The sequence below is a fragment of the Maylandia zebra genome, linkage group LG20, assembly GCF_041146795.1.
Source record: "Maylandia zebra isolate NMK-2024a linkage group LG20, Mzebra_GT3a, whole genome shotgun sequence".
Lineage (NCBI taxonomy): Eukaryota > Metazoa > Chordata > Actinopteri > Cichliformes > Cichlidae > Maylandia > Maylandia zebra.
Window position 1 is genome coordinate 36,956,435 of NC_135186.1, and position 21,313 is coordinate 36,977,747.

Here is a 21,313-nt window from a genome sequence, read left to right on the forward strand (position 1 = left end):
TGACCAATCACACCCAGAGCTCAACTGTTAGACAGTGACCATTCAGATTTACCACACTGGCAACCTGCTGGGTGTGCACTTCATTTAAAGCTCTTATTAACCACTTTTAAACCTTACATGGGTTTGCTGCGTCTTACATGACAGATTTGTTTATTGCAGAAGAAAATAAGAAGTTTTCTGTTAGAGCCAGACAGCTGTGGAACTGAGGTTAGCAATCAAAACAGCGCGGCTGCTGATATTCCTACTATTGACTCACGATTCATGGATTTATTAGTGTGTTCTACCTGTCGTAATATCCACTGTTTGATCAGGTTTGTCTGGTTCTTATTTGTTTCTGTGTTGCTGTTTTAACTGTGTTAACAGTTCCTGGAAGCAGTGAGGTCGTTTTTCTGGCAACCACACATTTCACCCCCTGCTGGCGAATTTGTACAAATGCAGATTTAAAACAACCTCCTTCTTTTATATACAGTCTTTGGTTCTGAGTGAATTTTGACCTTCAAAGCAGCTAAATAATTTCTCCTCAAGGTCCAGTTAAGGCCCTAGGCTTCCAGCTGTTTCACGAGTGTCCTAACCAGGGAGTGCAGAGGTGAATAATCAACCTGGACCTTTGCTTTGTGAACCGCTGTGTCCATGATTAAGAATGAAAAGTACTTCTCAAGCGAGGCACAAATAAAAACTCGCAGTCTCGTTTTTTAATTCCCCTGTAATAGGCTGTTATCTCTCCCTCTGCAGATTTACTTATCAGCAAACAAAGCATTAACATTTTATTCTTGCAGACTGAAGCAGAGCTGCTCTGAAAACATACACACCAAATAAACCATTACTGCCTGTTGGCTTAATGAACAATGTAGCCCTCCAAGATCTGCGGCTCTATTTACACTGCAGATAAAACTACATTCTTAATAAGAATAGAATCTCTGCTTTTCAATGAGTCGCCTTTCATCGGCAGAGCAGGAGAGAAGAGGCCTCCACTTAAACATATGTCCAAGAGAGCTTAATGGGAAAATCACAACATGATGAAGGAGGTTTTCTGCTACCAGGGGCAAATAAATGAAAGGTGCTGCAGTGACGTCTAAAACAAATTGAATTGTCATGTGATGGTTCAAAATATGGAGTAAATCTGGGTTTAGCGTTGGTTTTCTGCCATTTTTGTTCAGATATTCACAGAAAACCAGGACGACAAACCTCTGTGTGGAACTGGAATGAATCTCTGGTGAACACTAGGGTTCATCCTCCGGGGACCATAAAGACCTTCACACTAACGGTGAAAGCGGCGCAGTGACCTTACAGCAATCATGAATCTCAGAGTCTGTATAGCAAAGATGGACATAATCCCTCTGACTCTGCATTGGATGAGAGGGTAGAGCGCTAGGTTTGTGCAAGCTTGGTTATCAAACTGCATCCAGAAACCATCCAGACCTCCAACTGCACAAACATGTCCACGGTTCAGTGACTCCAGTCAGCTATCGGCCAGTCGAAGCATCCACTCCTCTAACTCTAAACGTGGAAGATTCTCCTGAAGTGACCTAAAGAAGCTGAAGTCAAGCTCAGCAAACAGCAGCTGCCGGAGCTGGGGTCAAATCAAAGACGCCACCAGTAGCACCAGCAGAGACGCAACCAGGACAACCAGACTTTGCAGTATTTCCTGTGTTTATCTCAAGTTCACTGTAGAGAAAATATCTTTCTAAATTATGTCTCAAAAATCAGTTTGATGCAGAGGAGAACACTGCTAATAGACAGCGCACTATTGTGCATCAAATCCTCGAGAGGAAAACCTCCACACAGCACAGCCACACACCTGTGGGGGCGGGACCTGCCCGGTCATCCAATGAAATGTGGCCTCCACCTCTGGTCTGCGATGATCCAACGCTGTGTGGTTTGTGACTGATTTGATTTATTGTCTAATCATATATGACTAGTAGCTATTTACTCGCATTAATGCTGAACCACTGTAACTCAAACATGTTTAAGCTAAAAGAAAAGAAAAGAAAGAAGGAAAGATCAAATAAATCTGTGATTCTGGAAGGTTTGAAATATTAGGAGGTAAAAGTAAAAGACTTCAGCCCGGTTATCTCTGCAGCAGGCTGTGAACGGTTTATTTCTGTGGTTCAGATATTTTAATGTGTTTACTCACTTTTAGAGCCTCAAGTGGCCATGAGAGGAACTGCAGTTTTTAGCGCTTCCATGTCGGCTTCATGTTTGAGCTGCTCGCTCGCTCTGTGTCTCTGTGCTGGGCTCTTTCGTTCTTGTTATCCTGATGAATAAACTGCGGTTTTAAGAGCCTTTGATGCATATTTTCAGTTATTTCGCGATTAATTATCACAATCATTTCTAGCTTCATCTGTGCTGACTTGAACTGATGGAAATAAACTGTTAGTTGCTGCCTCATTTATACAGAATTTCATGGAAATCCATCCAATCGTTGTTGTGAGTTTCAGTCTGGCGTTGCCATCCCTAGAGCCATGCTGCTAGCGTAGCTAAAAATAATCAGGCAGCAGAGAGACCCGTTACTGAGCAGAAACGATCACAGATCTGACAGAGACGAGCGCATCCTCAGGTCTGTGGCTGAACACAAGAAGCTGATTTAACTTAAATCATCACAAAAAACCTTCTTTATTTTAATATTTCTGTGGCCGGTTCTCCACTCGGTTACCTGCTCTTTGCTCTTTGCTCACGGCCATAATTTGATTTCCTCTCAGGGATTCAGAAAGTTCATCTGGTCTTATCGCAGGACAGCGATCTCATTTATGTCCACTCATTCATTAGAAGGTGGTATGACAGAAAAATAGAAATCAATATCACAACACTATTATAGCCAGCGTCATTAATCTTAACGACAGCCACGAGGCAGCCCCGAGGAGCGACTGTGCAGCGGAGCAGTTTGGAGGTCTATTTCAGGAGGCAGCTGAAATCATTTGGCTGGCTCGCTTTCGTCCAGCATCGTTGCCCTCTGCTCCCTCTGAAGCAGGATGAATCATGGCTGTGTGTGTGTGAAGGAGGATGAATTCAAATAACAAAAGAAGAAATGTCAGATTAGTAAAGCAGTCTTTAAAAGCATGCTTCTTCTGACCAGTGCTGAGAAAAAATTGGCGTTCAAAGAAAGTTCAGAGTGATTTTTTACTCCTGCAGAGGTCTGCTACAATTTTCACTGTAACAGGACATCACTCACCCTGTACTCCAAAAGGAAGACGGTCACAGAGGCGAGGAAGGAGTCACTACACCATCTGAGAGGCATTTCAAACATTAGCACACAATATGTTCCTCCTCTGCCTTTTTAGTTTTCATCTTTACGTCATTGTCTCACCTCCCAGCTGGGCGAGCGCTGGTTCTGCTGGACGAGTGTTCCCGTTAAAAGGGACTTTCTTCCTCCCCACAGTCGATAAGTGGGGTGGAGAGCGTTTACTTTACAATACATGCTGATGGGAACTGCCACTCTTTAATTCAACTGAATTAACAGGATGGGGAATGAACTTGCAACGCCTTGTAAATATAATGGACACTGAAAGCATTTTAGTTTTCCTCGCACACTTATAGCTTTGCAACTTAAAAATGGAACATTTAAGACATCAGTGCAATTAAAAAATGATGAGATCGTATTTTATCATTTAATAATCTGCTCTCTCCAGCTTCCACACAGTTATGTTTCACACAGACCGCCGTCACTACGAAAAACCTCAACTTCATCCGATCAACACTGAAAGCGACATTTATTTATTTTATTTATTCATATTGTTAACGGCCCCCAGAGGCTGCTGGGGTAAAAAGTTCCTGCTGGGTGTGAAACTGTATCAAACTGCAGTCTCTCTGTTTTTAGCTGTGCAATGAGCCTCTGAGCAGATGCTGCGTTTGCAGTTTTTGTTTGGAAATTTGTGGCAGGTGAGCATTTATCATGTTTTAGCCGGCTAATTATTCACCACTATGCACCTACTGTTATGTGCCAGCCCTTCAAACAGGAACAGATATCATTTGTGAAACCCTAATAGGCTCTTTTCATGTTTTATTAACAATCTGACACACAGGGTTGGTGACATCACGAGGGAACAGATTGATGAACGGCCTCCTGCCGGTTAAAGGAGCTGTCTGCAGAGAAAACGAAACTGCGAGCTGAGCGCTGAGAGAGTCGAGGGCAACACGTCACCATCACCACAGACGACGAGCAGCTCGGAGGACAAAGGTCAGAGAAGGTGAGACTTCACAGAAACAAACGTACGAGTGAGATCAGGAAGAAACGTACGTTTCTCTTCTTCTGGTAGACAGATGTTTAACTTATCCAGCTCGCCACTGAGTGCGGCCATGGCAACCACAGCACTTCCTGTGGTTTTCAAATAAGCTCAGAAGAGATGAGTGTTTGCTATCCAACCAGCATGAAAATTAAACAACCGGCAGCTGAGAAACAGGAAAAGCGGGGGCTGAAGGTGAAGTGGGCTTTTCCTTACTTCCTGTCGTATATCTCCTGTTCACATTAAACATCTAAGTTGCTAATAACGAAGCCAATGTGTGTACAGCAATCCCTGTGAGCCAAAAGCTCCTCTAAACACTCAGTCGGCTCCCAGCACAAGCTGCTGATGACCATGTCAGGGACACGTGGTCTCCGTGACATCACACAGACTGCCGCAAACATGGTCTTAGTCACTATGAGACCGTCCGCTGTTTTGGGGAGTTGTATTCTTGGAGCCTCAGCATGATGCAGATCAGACTGTGAAACTGAAACAGTAGCACAACCTGCTTGGTCATCCTTCTGGACTCTAACGGGGCCGTCTTTAACAAAGTCGACACCACAAGAGCTGAAACCTGCGACTGAGGCAACAAACCCAAAGATTTGGCTGCGGTGAGGATCAGACGAGAAGTCGGTTCATCCTATCAGAAACAACCTGGCTGCTTCTCACAACCAGAGAAGCTGCCCCCTGCTGGCTATTAAAAATAATACAGCCATAGTGTGCACTTTTTCTGATCTTTGTGTTATATCCATCTTTCCCATACAGTCTATTAAGCATGAGCTTCGTCATACAGGCATAATTTGCCATTTTCACTATAAGTATCCATCCACGGCATCTATATGGCAGAAAAACAAAAAAACAAAGCAGAATAATAATAAGAATTTATCATCAAAACAACCAAAACAGCATTGTTTTAGTTTATTTTCCACAGCAGCCACTCCAAACGTCGTCTGAGTTTGATTCAGAGTGCTTCTAATGACAGGGGCGGGTCCAAAAAGCCCTCGACACGTTGTTTTTAATCAGCTGGGTGGAGATCAGGTGACAGAAGGCCACGTCACATGACTCACATCTACTTTCGTACCTATTGTGTTCGTCTCCTCACGTTTGCTCCTGCTTTTCTCTGTTCAGCCTGACGGTGAATATGCTGGACTTAAAATGGAAACGCTCCACAGGATGACAGGTTGTCATGTCTTTTTGCTCTGGTGGTGTTTTTTTTTTTTTGGCATCGCTCGTGTTGTTGACGTGTGTTGGCCACTTTGTCGACTGATCCTCGGTGCTGCTAAAAATAACTACTCTCTCTGTCTTCTGTTCACAAGTGGCACTGTTGCCAAAACACTACCTGCATCTATTCAGCAGAGTCACTGCGGGTCACCGGCTGCACACGCTGCTGCCGCTGCCTGCTGCAGGAAGCCACCAGACGCCACCGACTGATGGCTGAGCCTCAAAACAATCCTCTGTTTGTGCCGATGAAGGGCGTTGGCCAGAACGAAGAAGAGGATGGGTAGGAAAGAGGAAGGGGGGAAACAAGGGAAAAAAATAGGGAGAGGAAAGAGACTCAGGGGCTGGATTTTAGGAGGACAGGGATGAGAAGAAAAAAATAAGAGGAGGAGAAAGGGAGTATTATGGCAGGAGGTTAAAGAAGCATGATGATGATGATGAAGGAGGGGCAAAGAAAAGGCAGGGTGGAGGCAGGACAGGACGAATAAGGAGGAGGGGCATGAGGAAGAGGTTGTTTAGATGATTAGAAGGAAAAACAAAGAGGACGTTAACAAGCAGGATGTGGTGAGAGGATTGTAAACGCTGGAGGGAAAATGGAGGACAGATATTGAGGGATGAGGAGACGAAAAAGTGGACACGCTTGGAGAAGGTTGAGATGATGGACTGGCCCGTGCTTTGATTTAACTCCGATGGAAGTGTTTTATTCCACTTCCAACTCTGTGTTTGTTTATTGATTTTGTGATAAAAATGATATCTGCTCGAGAGATGGCTTACAGTTGCTAGGAGCTCTTTTCATACCTTTGAAATTATTTTTATTGCTGTGAATTCCCCCAAACAACCTACACAGCTGTATCAGGTTCAATCAGGCGTCGGCTTCGCGTTTCAGCCACGCACGTTGCCGTGGTGACTTCTGTGGATATGAATGACGTGGAGATGTTTCACAGCAGCATCGAAATTAAACTCCAGGGAGACGTTTCACTCTCTGAAAGGTTCCTGCTTGGCGGTGATCTTTTGTGAAGGTTCGGGAACTTTTCACATCACTAAATTAATTGTTATTTCGCGTATCGAACCGTGACACAGAAACCTTAATTATATACCACCAATTCACCTTATATATGGCAGGGTAAAAACCCAACATCGAAAAGAGAGAACCTCGACAATCATACGCCTCCTCAACAACACACGGCAACAGTAGGAAGAAAGAACTCCCTTTTAACCTGGAGCAGAAGCAGCCAATCACTGGCTGGCTGTTGAGAGGAAAGACGGCATGATGAGCATAACAGTTTGAAACTTAATCTTAAAAGTAGAGAGGATGTCTTGTCTCTTGAATCCAAAGGAATCAGGTCTCTACTCTGATATAGAGGAAATGATGTCATAATACACTTTAACTAACCCCGGTCATTGCTTCGTAGTGTAGCAGTTTTTTAATATGCAGAGACCGGTCAGTGACCCCGGCTGCTTGTGGTTGCTGAGGAAAAAAAGAGTACAGGGTGAAGCTGGTCGCAGAGAAGGTGCACTACTATAGTTTGAGCCATGGCTGGAGTGGAAGATGGCATCATGTCTGCAAACACTCACTAACTGCTCGCTAAGTAGTCGTGCAAACCGTAAGAAGACAAACTGCTCGCTTTCAAACCAAAAGTTGTGTCACTTGAAACATGTTTTGATGGTAAGGTACAACTTTTATTTTGAAGGTGAACAAATCCAGGATTTTGGGTTTGCTTGTACAGGTTTAGTGGTCTTCATTATTTTCTTGGAAAGCTGTCCAAGAACTATAAGTACTGTGTCATTGTAAATGTAAATGAATTTACTCGGCGCTGCAGGTGACTGGTTGATGCAGGTGGTGCTGAGCTGCTAGATGATGAAAACTGCTCACTGCCTGCACTAATCCTGCCTTCACAGCTCGAAATGGCTGAAGCTCACAAAAAACAGCACAAAATAGGTTGCTGTGGTCCAGAAAACATTTGATGTCATGAAATATTTCACCTGGAAGCTCATAGTTCAGTTTTCTATCAGGAGAGGGTCTCTGCAAAATCCTCCACTGACTTAAGTTAAGCACAGCACAAAAGTCATGGGTGTGATTCTCGGGTCTATTCCTGAGCTGACAGTCAGATGAATTTCAGGTGAGAAAGTGAGCGTGTTTTTAACGGTGATGACGATTACCACAAATCTCTCGTGTAATTGTCGCTATAAGCGCTCCTATTCTGTAAAACGCTCGGTGAATCATTACCAGCAGTAAACGTTCCGCTCAGTAACAGGACATCTCAGAGTTATTATTTAATTATGTGTTTGACAAAATAATGTCAAATCTATAATGCTGCACTCAACCTTTCGGATACATTATTATCGCTGTATTTTATGGGTCACAGTCTCCTTTTTATTTCCAAAGAATCTGAAAACTGATATGCAAGTCCAATTTCCACAGTTCCCGTAGAGGAAAGTGCCACTAATTACAGAGGAAACCAGCACTCGGTCAAAGCACGCACCAGTTCATTCATTAACCCTTTTGAACCCACGGTTTTCACTTCCTGTAATTACATATGTCCTGCAGAGTTTCCGGGATTTTTTGCCGTGTATCTGATAGGATGGAAAATTCAGCACTTCTATCACGTCCAGCATGTAAACTGAAGGCAGGCTTACAGGTTTTTCTCTGCAACCAGTCAAACCAGTGATATGAACTAAAGTCCAATCACCATATAAACCACTAAACATCAGCTCAGATCAGATGAATCATAAAAATCTGACCACTTGTTCTGATACCTTTTACACTTTAATCAAAAATAAGACAAATATTAAAAATGACCTGTGATTTTAGGATAAAGCCTCAAGTCTGTAACTTTGTATGTAACATTCTGCAGATTGAATTAGCAAACCAATGTTGCTGTTAAATAAATAATATCAATAATTTCATGGACATAAAACAGATGATGGTGCTTATTCTCAGGTTTATTTATATGACACTGAGTCACAACAATAGAGACTCGAGGTGCTAAACACACGATGAAAGTTCACTCAAACGTCAAAGAAACAAAAAACTGTTTAAAAAACTGGACAATAGCATCTGTTGCGTTGTGCATGAATGATTTACTGGAGCTTATTTGCTGTGTTGCAGCTCATGTGCGTTATGAGCGATTTGTTATCTGTAGCAACTGAACAATTAGCATTCTTATATTTGTACACTGGTGTGCGTTTCCACTTTAGGTTGTCGCCTGATTCTGAAGTTGTTACTATAACAAAATGCATTTTATTTCTTAATTTTACGCTGAACCGGTAAAGCTGATCAGTGAAGCTTTTATATTTTACAGTTTTCTGCCCAAATTTCTCTCATTCATATCAGCATTTCCTGTTAACTTTCAGTGACAAACATGTGGAGCTCCACAAGGCTCCGTTCTTAGACTTCTACTGTTCAGCTCCAACGCGCTCCAGCTCAGCTCAGACTGGGGGGCTGATGGTTGTGGAGAAATGTTTAAAAGAATATAATCAGCATAGATGATAGATGATGCTCATCATCATGCAAGTTAATGGGAGAAATTGTGGAGTTTTCATTGTCCAGTACTGATGGCCAATATTTCTATAGTTCTATATGAGAAAGTAGAGAGGATGATCCTGACACAACGAATTTTAAACGATGGAGAAATGTTCTGATTGGTAATGACTGAGGCTGTCAGGTTACAGTCAGTTATTTTAATTATTTTATGTTTTTACATGTCGGTCAGAAACCAGTTCAATTCAATTCATATGGGGCTAAATCACAGCAAACAAACAATGAGAACATTCCAGCTGAGACCATGAAAGCCTATAAAAATATCACGAGCGGTTCCGTAATAACACGTTCTCAGGACATCAGTCACTGGAAACATTTGTCCAACTAAAGAAAACTGAAATAGCTTTTGGTATCAAGTAAGAATAAAAGTCGATGCAAACAGATCCAGAAATATTGTGGATGTAAGACAAAAGCAGCAGTTAGTGGATTCTCTCCTGTTTCCAAACGTGGCCTAATTTTCCTTTTTGAGTTTTCGAAGTGTTCTCTGTCAGCGTTTGAAGGTTTGCCCAACTGATCCTGGGACAGTTCCTGGACAGCTACACACTGAAAAGTAGGTCACATAATGATTACCTGAGCTAAACTAATTCAGTGTAATCAGTTTACACTGTGTGACGTTAGAGTGACTCCTTTCAAAGTAAAAAGGTTTCAAAACCTGAAAGCTCCTGTTTCAGATGTGACGACACAGACGTACTTTCTAATTTCACTAAAACCATCCAGTGTGTGACTGACCAACAAACAGAGACACACACCACACACACTCATCACTAACACCTGTTTGTTATGTATAAAATGTGGGGGAGTAAAACATTTGGACGGCAGAGACCTATGCAGCTCATCATACTTTGTAATGTCTTTAAATGGCTTCCAGGTGGTGGAGCAGCCTCCAGCGGCCATGCTGGGAGTCCCACGCACCTGAATGACTGCAGACGACATCCTTGAGTTTAGATCTGTGTGTATTTGGAACAGGAATCAGGAACCGTTCTGTACAACTGAATGTCTTTGATATACTGCTTAGAGATGCTGGTGACTCTCCAAATGAAGGAAGTGAGATCGATAATGGAATCACATCAATTCACGTCCCTAATTTGAAAGGTGATTGATGACTTTAAAACCCAATATTACCAAACTGTGGTGGCGTTGGGTTCTGATAAAAGCAGCTTTCCTCCTTTTGATGCAACTCTGGGGACAACAGCTATCGTTTCATCACAAGCATCCAAGAAGAATAAATAAATGAAGAGCTATCAGCACTAACGGCTAATGGTCAGCGCTGCTCATCGGGGAAATGAGCCTTCGGTGCCCATCTGCATTTAAGTGTGCACACGGCTGACACACAGTCTGTTTATGAGGAAACAATAAGGAAGCAAAGCAGAGCTATGCTTCTCATTTCCAGCCACAGTTTTAATACTTGTTCTCTTCGAGAGCAGCCTCGTATTAGCCACAGTTATTGAATTAAGTTCATCTTGTACTCAGCCCTGTGTATCCTCTGTCTGAAACAAGCTCCTCCCCCTTTAATCCAGTTTTGAGCATCAGGTGGGCGAGGCTTCTGGGCTAGTTACCTGAGATGACCATATAAGGATGTCCCCTTTCTATAATGTCACACAAATCCAACAGTAGAAAAAACCCTGCAGGAAACATGTTTGGAGCCGTCTGCAGCCTTAGCGATCACTATCCACAGGGTTAACCCTTAAGTGTTTGGGCCACTCATTGATGACCTGCTTGGGTGACAGTGGCAGCTTCAATCAACCGCAGAGTCAGCTGTTAAATGAAACTCAGTCTCAGGTAACAAGCTTCCTGTTCCACGCAGGCAGCAAGGACGTCTGAACCACACGGGATATTTAAGCAGTGTGAAAGCATCTGACGCAGACACACTCCTGCTGAGTGCTACATGAGACCCAGTGGACGCAAACAAAGGAGACTTTAAGACAAAAGCTAAAACTGTTAAGTTTGCCAATGTGCTCATTAACCATTTTAGTCATTACAAACACAGATGGTAACCATATTAGCAGATATGTGTAGGCAGGTTAAATCATTGTAAACGAGTTACGACTTACTGCTCTCCTACTTATAACTATATGAACGTTATTTTGGTGATATACGTGGGAAATAATTGACCCCACAGTGTCCTCCTGTCCCCTCCTCTGTGATTGTTTCAAACCACCACATAATGAGCCGTTAGTGTTACAGTAGCAGAACAAAAAGAATTACGCACAACTTTAAATTTGACCTTCTCCGTCCACCCACACCTGCACACAATGTAACACACGATGACCCGAGTCTCTCAACCCTGTCAACACTGTACTCGTGTGAAAACATTTCAGCAATGGAGGACTAAGTGAAATGGAGATGCCAGGTTCAGCCACATGCCTGAAACAAATGCTTTTAAATGACCCTTTGGCACCAAGTTTTCTTAAAAGTAACCATGTAGCTTTTAGCACCAAACCAGGGACTGAAGACGCCAGCAGCATCTGGATCAATAGCAGTAAATGAGTTACAAAGTGTTGTTGTAGCGTTTCGAAGCCAATTTGGTTACTTTGTTTCCTTGCGTCGTTTCTTTACAACAAGAACTGTTTAACTTGCTCAGAAATCTACTGGCCCTCCTTCTTCAGGGGTCTACGCCCTTCCAATAATCCATCCACGTGTGATGCGCGATGCTGACGGCCAGCTAGAAGCTTAAACTGAAACCTTATACGTGGCTCTGAGAAGCAGAGCGGTGCAGCATCGTGTTTATGGGAACTGCAGCGACAGACTGTAGGAATATTTAGACTCTGATTCAGTCATGTTTCCTGCAACGTTAGTTCAGTTTTACCTGCACTTGGAGGGTTGGCGGGTGTTAATTTCAGGCTAACTGCTGCCGTCATGCTTAACCAATTATTTTCTCACTATATTTAAACACACAAACACACATCTGAGCACCTTCTGGCTGTTCTGGGGGTGTTTGAAGCCCACAAAATACTGCAGAGCACAAAACACTGATTAATCTCCCTCTCTCGCTCTCACACACACATTTTACAAGCCACAGTTGTAGCAGTGCGGGCTGTTTATGTGAGCCCATCTCTCCTCTTCTGCTGCAGTAAAGCTGGTCGGTGTGTGTGCATAGGATCTGAGCTGAGCAGACATAATAAGCCCTGATCATCCACCCACAGCCCTGCACACACACACACACACTGTACAGTGCAGGGTAGTTAGCATTTTGCTGCATCATGTCTCAGTCTGTCTGAGGAAACAGGAGAAGCAGAGAGACAGACTGAAGCTGCCAAAAACACTCTCCTATCCAACACAACGAGACTGTGATGACCTCAGGCCTCTGCTGTCCATTATTTCCACTGTTTCCATCATTAGGACATTTTCCAGTATTTTGGGTCTGTCAGCAGAGATGTCAAGTCAGGCAGGTTTGATTATGCAGCAACACATAATCTTGATTATGTAACACGGTGAACCAACTTTCATGGAACTTCATATACAATGAAGACGAAAACCTAAAAGAACCAAAGGTGGAGGTGGTGGAGCACGCAGGGATGTCTGGTTGGGGTGTTTAGCCTGTTAGGCCTGTGCACATGGAGATCGTGTCCTGAGTAAGCTGATAATTTTGGATTTTTTTGCATTGAACTGACAAACAGTGCACTTTTTCACTTTAATGCCATCTTAGAAAGAAAACTTGCTCCCATTTGCAACCGGCTCCTCGAGCTCAGCATTTTAGCACGACTCAAGGGGTACGCAGCTAAAATGGGACCTCAGGGGGTCTCAACCAATCAGCAGCATTTGAGGTGTTGGCAGTGAGATCACCCTCGTGACCCCAAATCCAAGCTGTACCCTTTACATACTCTTAAAAAAGATTTCCACTGTGACTGATTATCACTACAGAAACACGTCGACAGAGTGATGACTGATGTGAAGAGAGAGAGGCTCTTTTGAAGAGAACCTGAGAGTTGGAGGGTCCTGTTGGACGAACAGTGTAGAATCACGCTCTGTGACTGATGTTCAGACAGCTGTGAGAAGGTGAGAGAAATCCTCAGAAACCTGACGCGTGATCTGAGTCTGACGAGTTCAGACATCCAAACTTAAATGTTCCATCAGTTTATACTGAACCCAACCCGCTGAAACCCAAAAGCCTGAACACAGACGGCTTCTTCTACCTATTGATCTTTTGATTTTTACTATGAATGGCAGTGAAATTAAACTCGTTCCAGTGGAATGAATATCCTGACCACTCGTTGCCATGTTGTTAAACTAGAAGCCATCTTGTAAGAGCTGCTGATGCTTCTTCAAAGCTTTATTTACGACCCTAACAAACCAGCCAACGTGTAAACCTCGCTGCTTTGGACATGACATCGACACGTGAGTCAAAATCAAAAGAAGCTTTGAAAAATCTAATTACAACAAACTTTATTTCCTTCTTCCTGTTTTCATCTCGGATCTACTGAGGTCAAGGTTAAAAACAAAAGCTGCATCATAAACAGAAAATCAACATGAGAGTAAAAGAGAAATTTTTATTCCCTCCAGGTTATAAAACTGTCGTTCTTCTCTCCTGTAGTATGGCAGGATGTTTCTCTAAACTGGTGATGTGCCCTAACTGACAGCAGCTGTTCCACTGATGTCCTCCTTTTCTTAAACAACATATTCTCTGTGTGCTAGTTACACCTGCTCAGCTGCTCAGGAACAGGCAACCAGCAAATCAGTGCATTTAGGCACGTAGACGTGGTAAAGACGACCTGCTGAAGTTCAAATCGAGCATCAGAACGAGGCAGAAACTTGATTTTAGTGACTCTGAACACTGGTATGGTTGTCGATGCCAGACGAGCTGCTCTGATTTCACAATCGTCCCACACAGTTATCTCTAAGGTTACAGGCAACGGTGTGAAAAAGAGAAAACATCCATGCACAGCAGATCTTTGTTGATCTCAGAGGTCAGAGGAGAAAGGGCAGACTGCTTGAAGCTGAAAGGAAGGACACAGTAAGTCATGTGACCACTTATTGAACACAAGATGTGCAGAAGAGCATCTTTGGATGTCAAACCTGGCAGATGGGCTCCAGCAGCAGGAGACCCCACTGGGAGCTCGGGTTCTGCTACGACATTCAAATTAGGGTTTGACCGAAACAACATGAAACCATCCAGCTTTGTATCAACGGTTCAGGCTCATGTTGGTGTAATCGTGTGGGCGGTAACTTTTTAGCACACTGTACTGTTTTCTATCCTCCCACCGATGCCTCATTACAGCAGGATGTTTCACAAATCTCACATTATCTCAAACTGCTTTCTTGAAAATGAAAATCAGTTCTCTGCACTCAAACGGCCTTCAGGGTCATCAGATTTCCATCCAGCCGAGCACCTTTGGGACGTGGTGGAGCGGGAGATGGTGTCAGGCATGTGTGACGCTCACAGGTCAGTGTGGACCAAAATGTCTGAGGAAGGTTTCGATCATAATAGAAATAGTTGGGTTTTATTCTTTTGTTTTGCTAAAATCGGTCTTTCAGTGTCTCCAAAGAGAGATTTCATTTTCTGGTTAAATAGCAGCTAAATAAAGAACAAACATAATACAGCAAGTATACCTGAGGATGGTTTCCCACAGGCGTGGACTCAAAGCACAAAACCCGTCCAGACCATAATGAATTCACTGTTGATATTCAGGGTCCCTGAAGGATTGATTGTTACCCGTAGCATCAAAAGTCAGAGCCTAAAATATCATCATACATATTAACACATCACCTTCCTGCTCCCCAGAGGATGCACCATTCACATTTAATATCTTGTCTTTAAGCTTTGCATCCTCTGCTCTGCTGCATGTAAGGCTCAAACAGGAGCCAAGTCCTCAGTATGTTCCCTCTTACACAGGATAATAATGTCTGTAACGAGCGCAGCAGCCTGTAGGATCCTTCGCCCTGCAGCGTCCGTCCCGCTCGGCGTTTCTCACAGGCCTTACAGCCCGAGCGTGTCCCAGAAAGCCTGAGCGAGGAGTCGGGTCAAAATCAGCTCGGAGGTTTCCAGGCAACAGCCTCGCTCCTCATGGGATTAAAGCAACAATGCCGCTGAGTCAACTCCTTCAGCAACACTCCTCCAACAGCCTGCATGACTCAGTTTATGTCTTTTCTTCCTCAACACTCCCACTGGCAGAGCAGAGAACTAATGAAGCGCAGCACTGCTGGGGCTGAGGGCCGGATTCCCACCTGTGCTGCCAGGACGAACACGACTTCTCTATGGTACTGGAGCGAAGCTACGTCGTGGATTCTTAGATCAGCAACAACACAAAACCGCGGCTCTAATGTCTCGCTAAGAGTTCCTGAAAGGACCAAAAGTACACGAACGACGCAGCGATTAACCACAGTCCTACTCCGAGAACAGCACACATCTGTTCTGACAAAAACAACACCGCCAGTGTCCTCCGACTTCACCCGACTGTGGAAAAACAATCCATGCTTTACTTTATTTCATGTTGTGCAGAAACACAGCTAAAAGCAGCATAACGTTGCATTAACAAGTGAAGGTTTTGGTAAATGACAAAAAAGGAAGGTATGAGTTCACTTTAGTGACATCTTTTTGCTTCACAGTGTTTCCAGCTGGTGTCAGTGTTGCAAAAAGATGTTTCTTTCTAGAAACCTCCAACAGCTCAAAGTCCCTGTGAGACTTCCAGATACAGATGGACAAACTGGTGATGACTAAACAACTGGACAGAGTAGTGGTGGACAAGCAGAAAAAGACAGCTGTAGTGATACTGAACGACAGCAACGTCAGGAAGAAGGAACACGTAAAGCTGGAGAAATACCAAGAGCTCGAGAAGATGTGGATGGTGAGGGTAACGGTGGTCCCCGTGGTAATCGGAGCACTAGGTGCGGTGACTCCCAAGCTAGGCGAGTGGCTCCAGCAGATCCCGGGAACAACATCGGAGATCTCTGTCCAGAAGAGCGCAGTCCTGGGAACAGCTAAGATACTGCGCAGGACCCTCAAGCTCCCAGGCCTCTGGTAGAGGACCCGAGCTTGAAGGATAAACCGCCCACAGGGATGAGAGGGGAATTTTATTTCTCAAATCTCATCATTAGAGGACGCTGGTCTGGTGCTGCAATGTTTTAAGACTGTTCATGTAAACCAAGAATGATTTGTTCAGTTGGTTTCTTTGTATTATTTTTCCTGTGTAACTTCAGCGTATGGATCATAACAACTGTTAAAGGCGTTAAATAAAAAAAGCTGCTCTGTGCGCTGTCGCTATAAACAGCTGATGTCTGTGATTACACTCACTGTGACCGTCACATGATTCAAACTGTGGATCTTAACGTCTGTCTGTGGGAGAAAGGTGTCCGACAGACAGACAGACCGTCTGTTAGCAGGATCGCAGCGAGAGTGTGAGGTCAGAGAGGAAAATGTCAAAACAACGGTCGTCTGATTCGTGCCGACAGCAAACTCATTACTGAAGCAGATTAACCCACAACCTTGTATGACAAGAGAGGGAGAGGAAGGACGAGCACCGGACTCTCAACGTATGTATGCAGCCCAAAGACGGGAAAAATAAAAATGTGTGACCTTTCTCACTTTTACATAAAAGTCATGGAAGCAACATTTCTGAACCACTTTAAACAGAGAAAGTGCATAAACGATGTTTTTAGGAGAAAAGAGAAATTGTTGAAGGACAGACAATCCTGTCCCACTAATGTGTCCACTGTCTTATTTTCTTGCCTCTTTTAGACTTTTTCAAACTCAGTACAGTCGGACTTAGAGCTGTAGAGGAGGGCCCACTGGTTTCTGTAAGTCAGCCTCATTTACTTGCTTCCCAGCGGTGTAATGAAGGTCATGACTAACATTAATGACTGCCTGGGGGCCAATAAGTGAAACACTGAAATAAGAAGCGGATATTAGCTCAAAGGCTGATCCTGGCTACACCGGAAGATTCAAAAAACAGCTGCCTCCAGACTTTGAACCTGGCAATAAATCATAGCTTTGCAATTTTTCAGGTGTTTCTTTGAAGAATAAATGATATCAGGATTTCTCCCACAGGTTTTTCCTCTGACTCTTCCCTGTACAGCATCTCTCTGTCAGCTTAAGTAGAGGCACAGCAGTGGAAAAGACATCGCGTCTACAATGTCAAAGGACCAACAGGTGGAAGGAAAAACTGGGAGCAAACACCACAAACACGTCCACGGCCACTCATCTGTCCTGTGTCGCAAGTAGCTGGAGCCGATCCCAGCCGACACTGAGCGAGAGGCGGGAGCACCACGGACAGCTGCCTGGTCGGACGTCGAGACAGACGCTCGCATCCTCACTTACCGCCAATTTAAAATCACCAATGAACCTAACAAGCATGCATGACTGTGGGAGGACGCTGGAGCACCTGGAGCAAACCCACACAGAGTTGGAGAGAACGTGCGCACAGAAACCCTCTGTAGTGCACAACTATACGGCCCGTCAGACCGACTCACAACTGAAAAACAGCAGCACACACTTCTCTCCTCGCACGCTTCAGAGCCCAGAATATCCCACAATTCATCACTGCCTTCAGTGTGACACCAGGCCAACTGTTGCAGGCACCACAACCAACAGACACGAAGATGTTTTTAGAAGTTCACATAATGCGTTCAGCCTCAGTCGTTAAGGCGTTTCAGAGAGATGAGGGCAGATTGTGTTTCAGTGCTCGTTTGTTCTCCGTAGTGTTTTTATCGCACACGTTTATTGTTCATCCTCATAACTACGGCTGTCATTCTAAATTCTCTACAGCACAAAACCCTAGATGCTGCTAAATGTGCTGTTTGCAGTGATTGGTGGTAACTGTGAAATTAGCCCTCCTTTGAGGTTATTTTCTGTCATTATCAACACAAACATCCAATAACTGGTCCCCTAAGATGCCTCTCAAAATAATATCACATTAAACCTTCTATGCACAGGAGGCCTGCATGCTTCAAGAGAACTGAATTTATTGATTTAATCCTTCCTGTTTTTACATCTTCATGTGAAAATAAAATCAAAACAAACCACTTGGGTGCTGCTGGCTGCAAACAAACATACACAGTGTGCATGACGGATACCAGAACGAGCCCCACAGTTAAAGTGACCGTGAGGAATGAAGAACAGACCCACAAAACCACCGCAAACACTTTCAGTTTGAGCACAAAGCAACCACAAACATGCACATTTACCACAAAATAACCAGAAAGCCACAACAAAGTGATATGAAACAACCAGTGAGATACTCAGCAACCAATATGAGTTGCAACAACACCACAAAAAAACAACAGCAACAGCAAAATGACAACCACTGACAAAAAACCAACTGAGAGAAACGCAAAACATCTGCAAAATGATGTGAAACAAACCTAGAGACCATTACAAAATCCACCGACTGTAAAACAACCACAAATGGAAAACAAACCACAGCTAATCAGCTCAGAAATGTCAAATAAGTGCTTTCACACTGTCACTGACAAAACCTGAGAACTGATTAAAAAACCCTCAAAATGACCAAAAAATTATGAAAATCCGCAAAAAAATACAAAAAGAGGCTTCAGCGAAAACACCTGAGAACCAAAACCAACAACGTGATGAAAGAAATGTGACCATAAAGTGACGAAAACAACAAAAAACATCCACAAAAACAAAAGAGAAACTAACCAAGAACAAAGTGATGTCAACAAAAACGAGTCCAACAGGAGAAAAGGAGCAAACAGCGAGAACAGTTAAAGAATGAGCAGAAACAGCAGGGCTGAATGTTGGTGTCTTTGTTACTGTGATCCCGGAGGGCCACTGTATCATAACCCGCCCGTGAAAGTGCTGGCAGTGGGATCGATCCTGCATCTAATGGTGATCCCAGCTCTCTGTGGATACAATCAGCTGATGAACAAGAGGCCCATAACTGAGCTCATCTCCTAATGACCTCTCATCGCGAGAGGGAGTGAGGGAGAGCCATTAAAGCACATCTGAGTCTAGATTTCCACGCACATTACATGAAGCTGCCACACGAGCAGATCAGGAGCACCGCGGTGCTTCGAGTCTGAACCCAAACAGGTCCAAAGTCTCCTTTAGAGACACTGAAAATCACTTCAAACCTTCTAATTCAGCGGCCCGAGTTCCGTTTGCGCCCACTCAGCGCGCTCCGCCGTGTCTGCGCCTCCTTCACGTGAAAAGTTTGACACGTTACGAGCTGCGGCAACGACACACCTACACCAGAAAGGTAGTGAGACATGCACCAAGGGAGACAGGAGGGAGAGAGAGAGAGAGACAGGTAGGCAGGAGGAGGCGCACACGCACGCTCGCACACGCACAAAATGACAGGTGATTAGCGGTGACGGCAGTGACATCACCTGTAACGACGCCGTTAGTCTGAATAACGTCGCGTTTCATTAACAGCCACGAGCATCAGCTGCTCGGCAGTGCGGCACCGCGGGCGGAAAACACGCAGAGGGTCCGCCGCTGTGCGCGCGCCCGTGTGTGCGCGTCGGCTTGTTTCTTACCAGTACAGCAGCTTGTTGTGCAGGATCGCGGGCGTTTTGTCCGAGGCGCAGTTGATGCACCACATCGTTGCTGCTGTTGATCAACGCGGCGGCAACAACAACAACAACCACCGGGAGGAGACCGGAGAGAGGGAGGGAGGGAGGGAGAGCCGAGCGGAGATCCAGTGCTGCCTCAGCCTCTCTCTCCTGCTCTGTGTCCTCCTCCCTCCACCGCTCTCTGCTACCCTCGCGCCTCGTCAGAGACGCATCATCATCATCATCAGCCCTCCTTCATCGCCTTCTCTCTCTCTCTCTGTGTGTACTTTTACAGGTCTGGACTTCCTCCTCCTTCGTCGCTTTCTTTAATCTCCCCGCTGGACCCCAAAGTGAAGCATTAACGTGTCTGCGAGCTCAGTGATGATTGTGATCATCCAAATATGTGAAAACATCCGAAAAGTTTCGTGTAAAAGTGTCAGAAACACTTTGACACAGCAGCTGGTGTTAAAGGTCTCCACAGATGTGAAGAAAACACGTGAAAGATCTATTCAAGCACATCTCAGAGGGCATGTCCACACGTGCTGCTTATTAAGCTCTACTTACTGCACTACATTTATTAGTCAGGGGCTGACGGGTGGCCAGCAGACAGCAAAGATGGTGCAGCCCGATGGGGGAGGTCACACTGTAATGTTCTGGCTTTATCAGCAGCTAATGGCTTCAAATACTAGGATAAATAGATAAATATAGAGATACAGGTATAAATATATAGGGCTGGACCAGGTGACCCTGAATCCTCCCTTAGTGATGCTGCAATAGGCTGCTGGGGGATTCCCATGATGCACTGGGTGTTTCTTCTTCACTCACTCTGCACTGAATCATATCTGTTATTAATCTCTGTCTCTCTTCCACAGCATGTCTTTATCCTGTCCTCCTTCTCTCACCCCAACCAATCACAGCAGATGGCCCCGCCCCTCCCTGAGCCTGGTTCTGCTGGAGGTTTCTTCCTGTTAAAAGGGAGTTTTTCCTTCCCACTGTCGCCAAAGTGCTGCTCATAGGGGGTCATATGATTGTTGGGTTTTTCTCTGTATCTATTATTGTAGGATCTACTGTACAATTTAAAGTGTCTTGAGGCGACTGTTGTTGTGATTTGCGCTATATAAATAAAACTGAATTGAATTGAAACACCAGAAGTTCGTGGGTGTTGGTTTCTGGTCTTATTGTTTCCGTAATGTGGTGCAAAACATAAAAAGCGAGAAGCTATGTTTTGTAATTGGGATAAAAAGGTGAATTCATGCCGACCGGAGCTGTAAAACACGCCTAAATTGTTCACAGCTCTAAGGATAATTTGGTAATTAGAACAAAAGGGAGGAAAAAAAGTTTCTTTATATTTCTATTCATTTAAATTTCACATATTTGCAGCTTGTATGCTTTGAATAATTCAGAACAAAAACACAAACAAACCCACCTTGTTTTACAGGTAAACCTTTGAGCATTATCATCTTTGCATGCAACCTGCATGAGTGTTCCTGTGACTGACTTCAGCTCCTGTGTCAAAGATGCCTCTCTGCTGCAGTTTTACATCAGCTAATAAACTGTAAACGAATAAACATAAAGTCGTAAGAGCTAAATCTAAACTCTTTTTAATCACTGTTGCCCAGTTTGATGCCATTTATTGGTTAAAGTATCTAAACTACCATCATCAACAAAGCCTGATGAGCTCTCTCTCTCTCATGGAGCCAGAAACCAAAGTATACGACAGCAGAAGAGAGACCATCGATCGGGTCATTGTCACACGCATCAGAAAATCATTATACAGTCATCTGCAGGCCCATCGTTTCTCACAACGCCATTTAAATCAGAGCCTCCTTCTAGCCATCATCATAAAAACAGTAACGAGGTTCATCCTTTTTGCTTCTGAAACCAGCTTCGTCTA

At 44.2% G+C, this 21,313-nt stretch overlaps 1 protein-coding gene across 7 annotated transcripts in view; it reads right to left on the minus strand.

The window, feature by feature from the left end:
• The window catches only part of LOC101464467 (IQ motif and SEC7 domain-containing protein 1), a 179,572-nt gene that overhangs the window by 50,237 nt on the left and 108,022 nt on the right, over nucleotides 1–21,313 (minus strand). The window contains exon 1 of one of the 7 annotated variants that reach the window (XM_023153670.3): nucleotides 19,405–19,771. The exons of the other annotated variants lie outside the window; for them this stretch is intronic. Coding sequence (XP_023009438.3) covers nucleotides 19,405–19,469 — 65 coding nt within the window. The 5' untranslated portion in view covers nucleotides 19,470–19,771. Of the gene's footprint in view, nucleotides 1–19,404; nucleotides 19,772–21,313 lie in introns of those variants that run through there. 7 annotated transcript variants of the gene reach the window in all.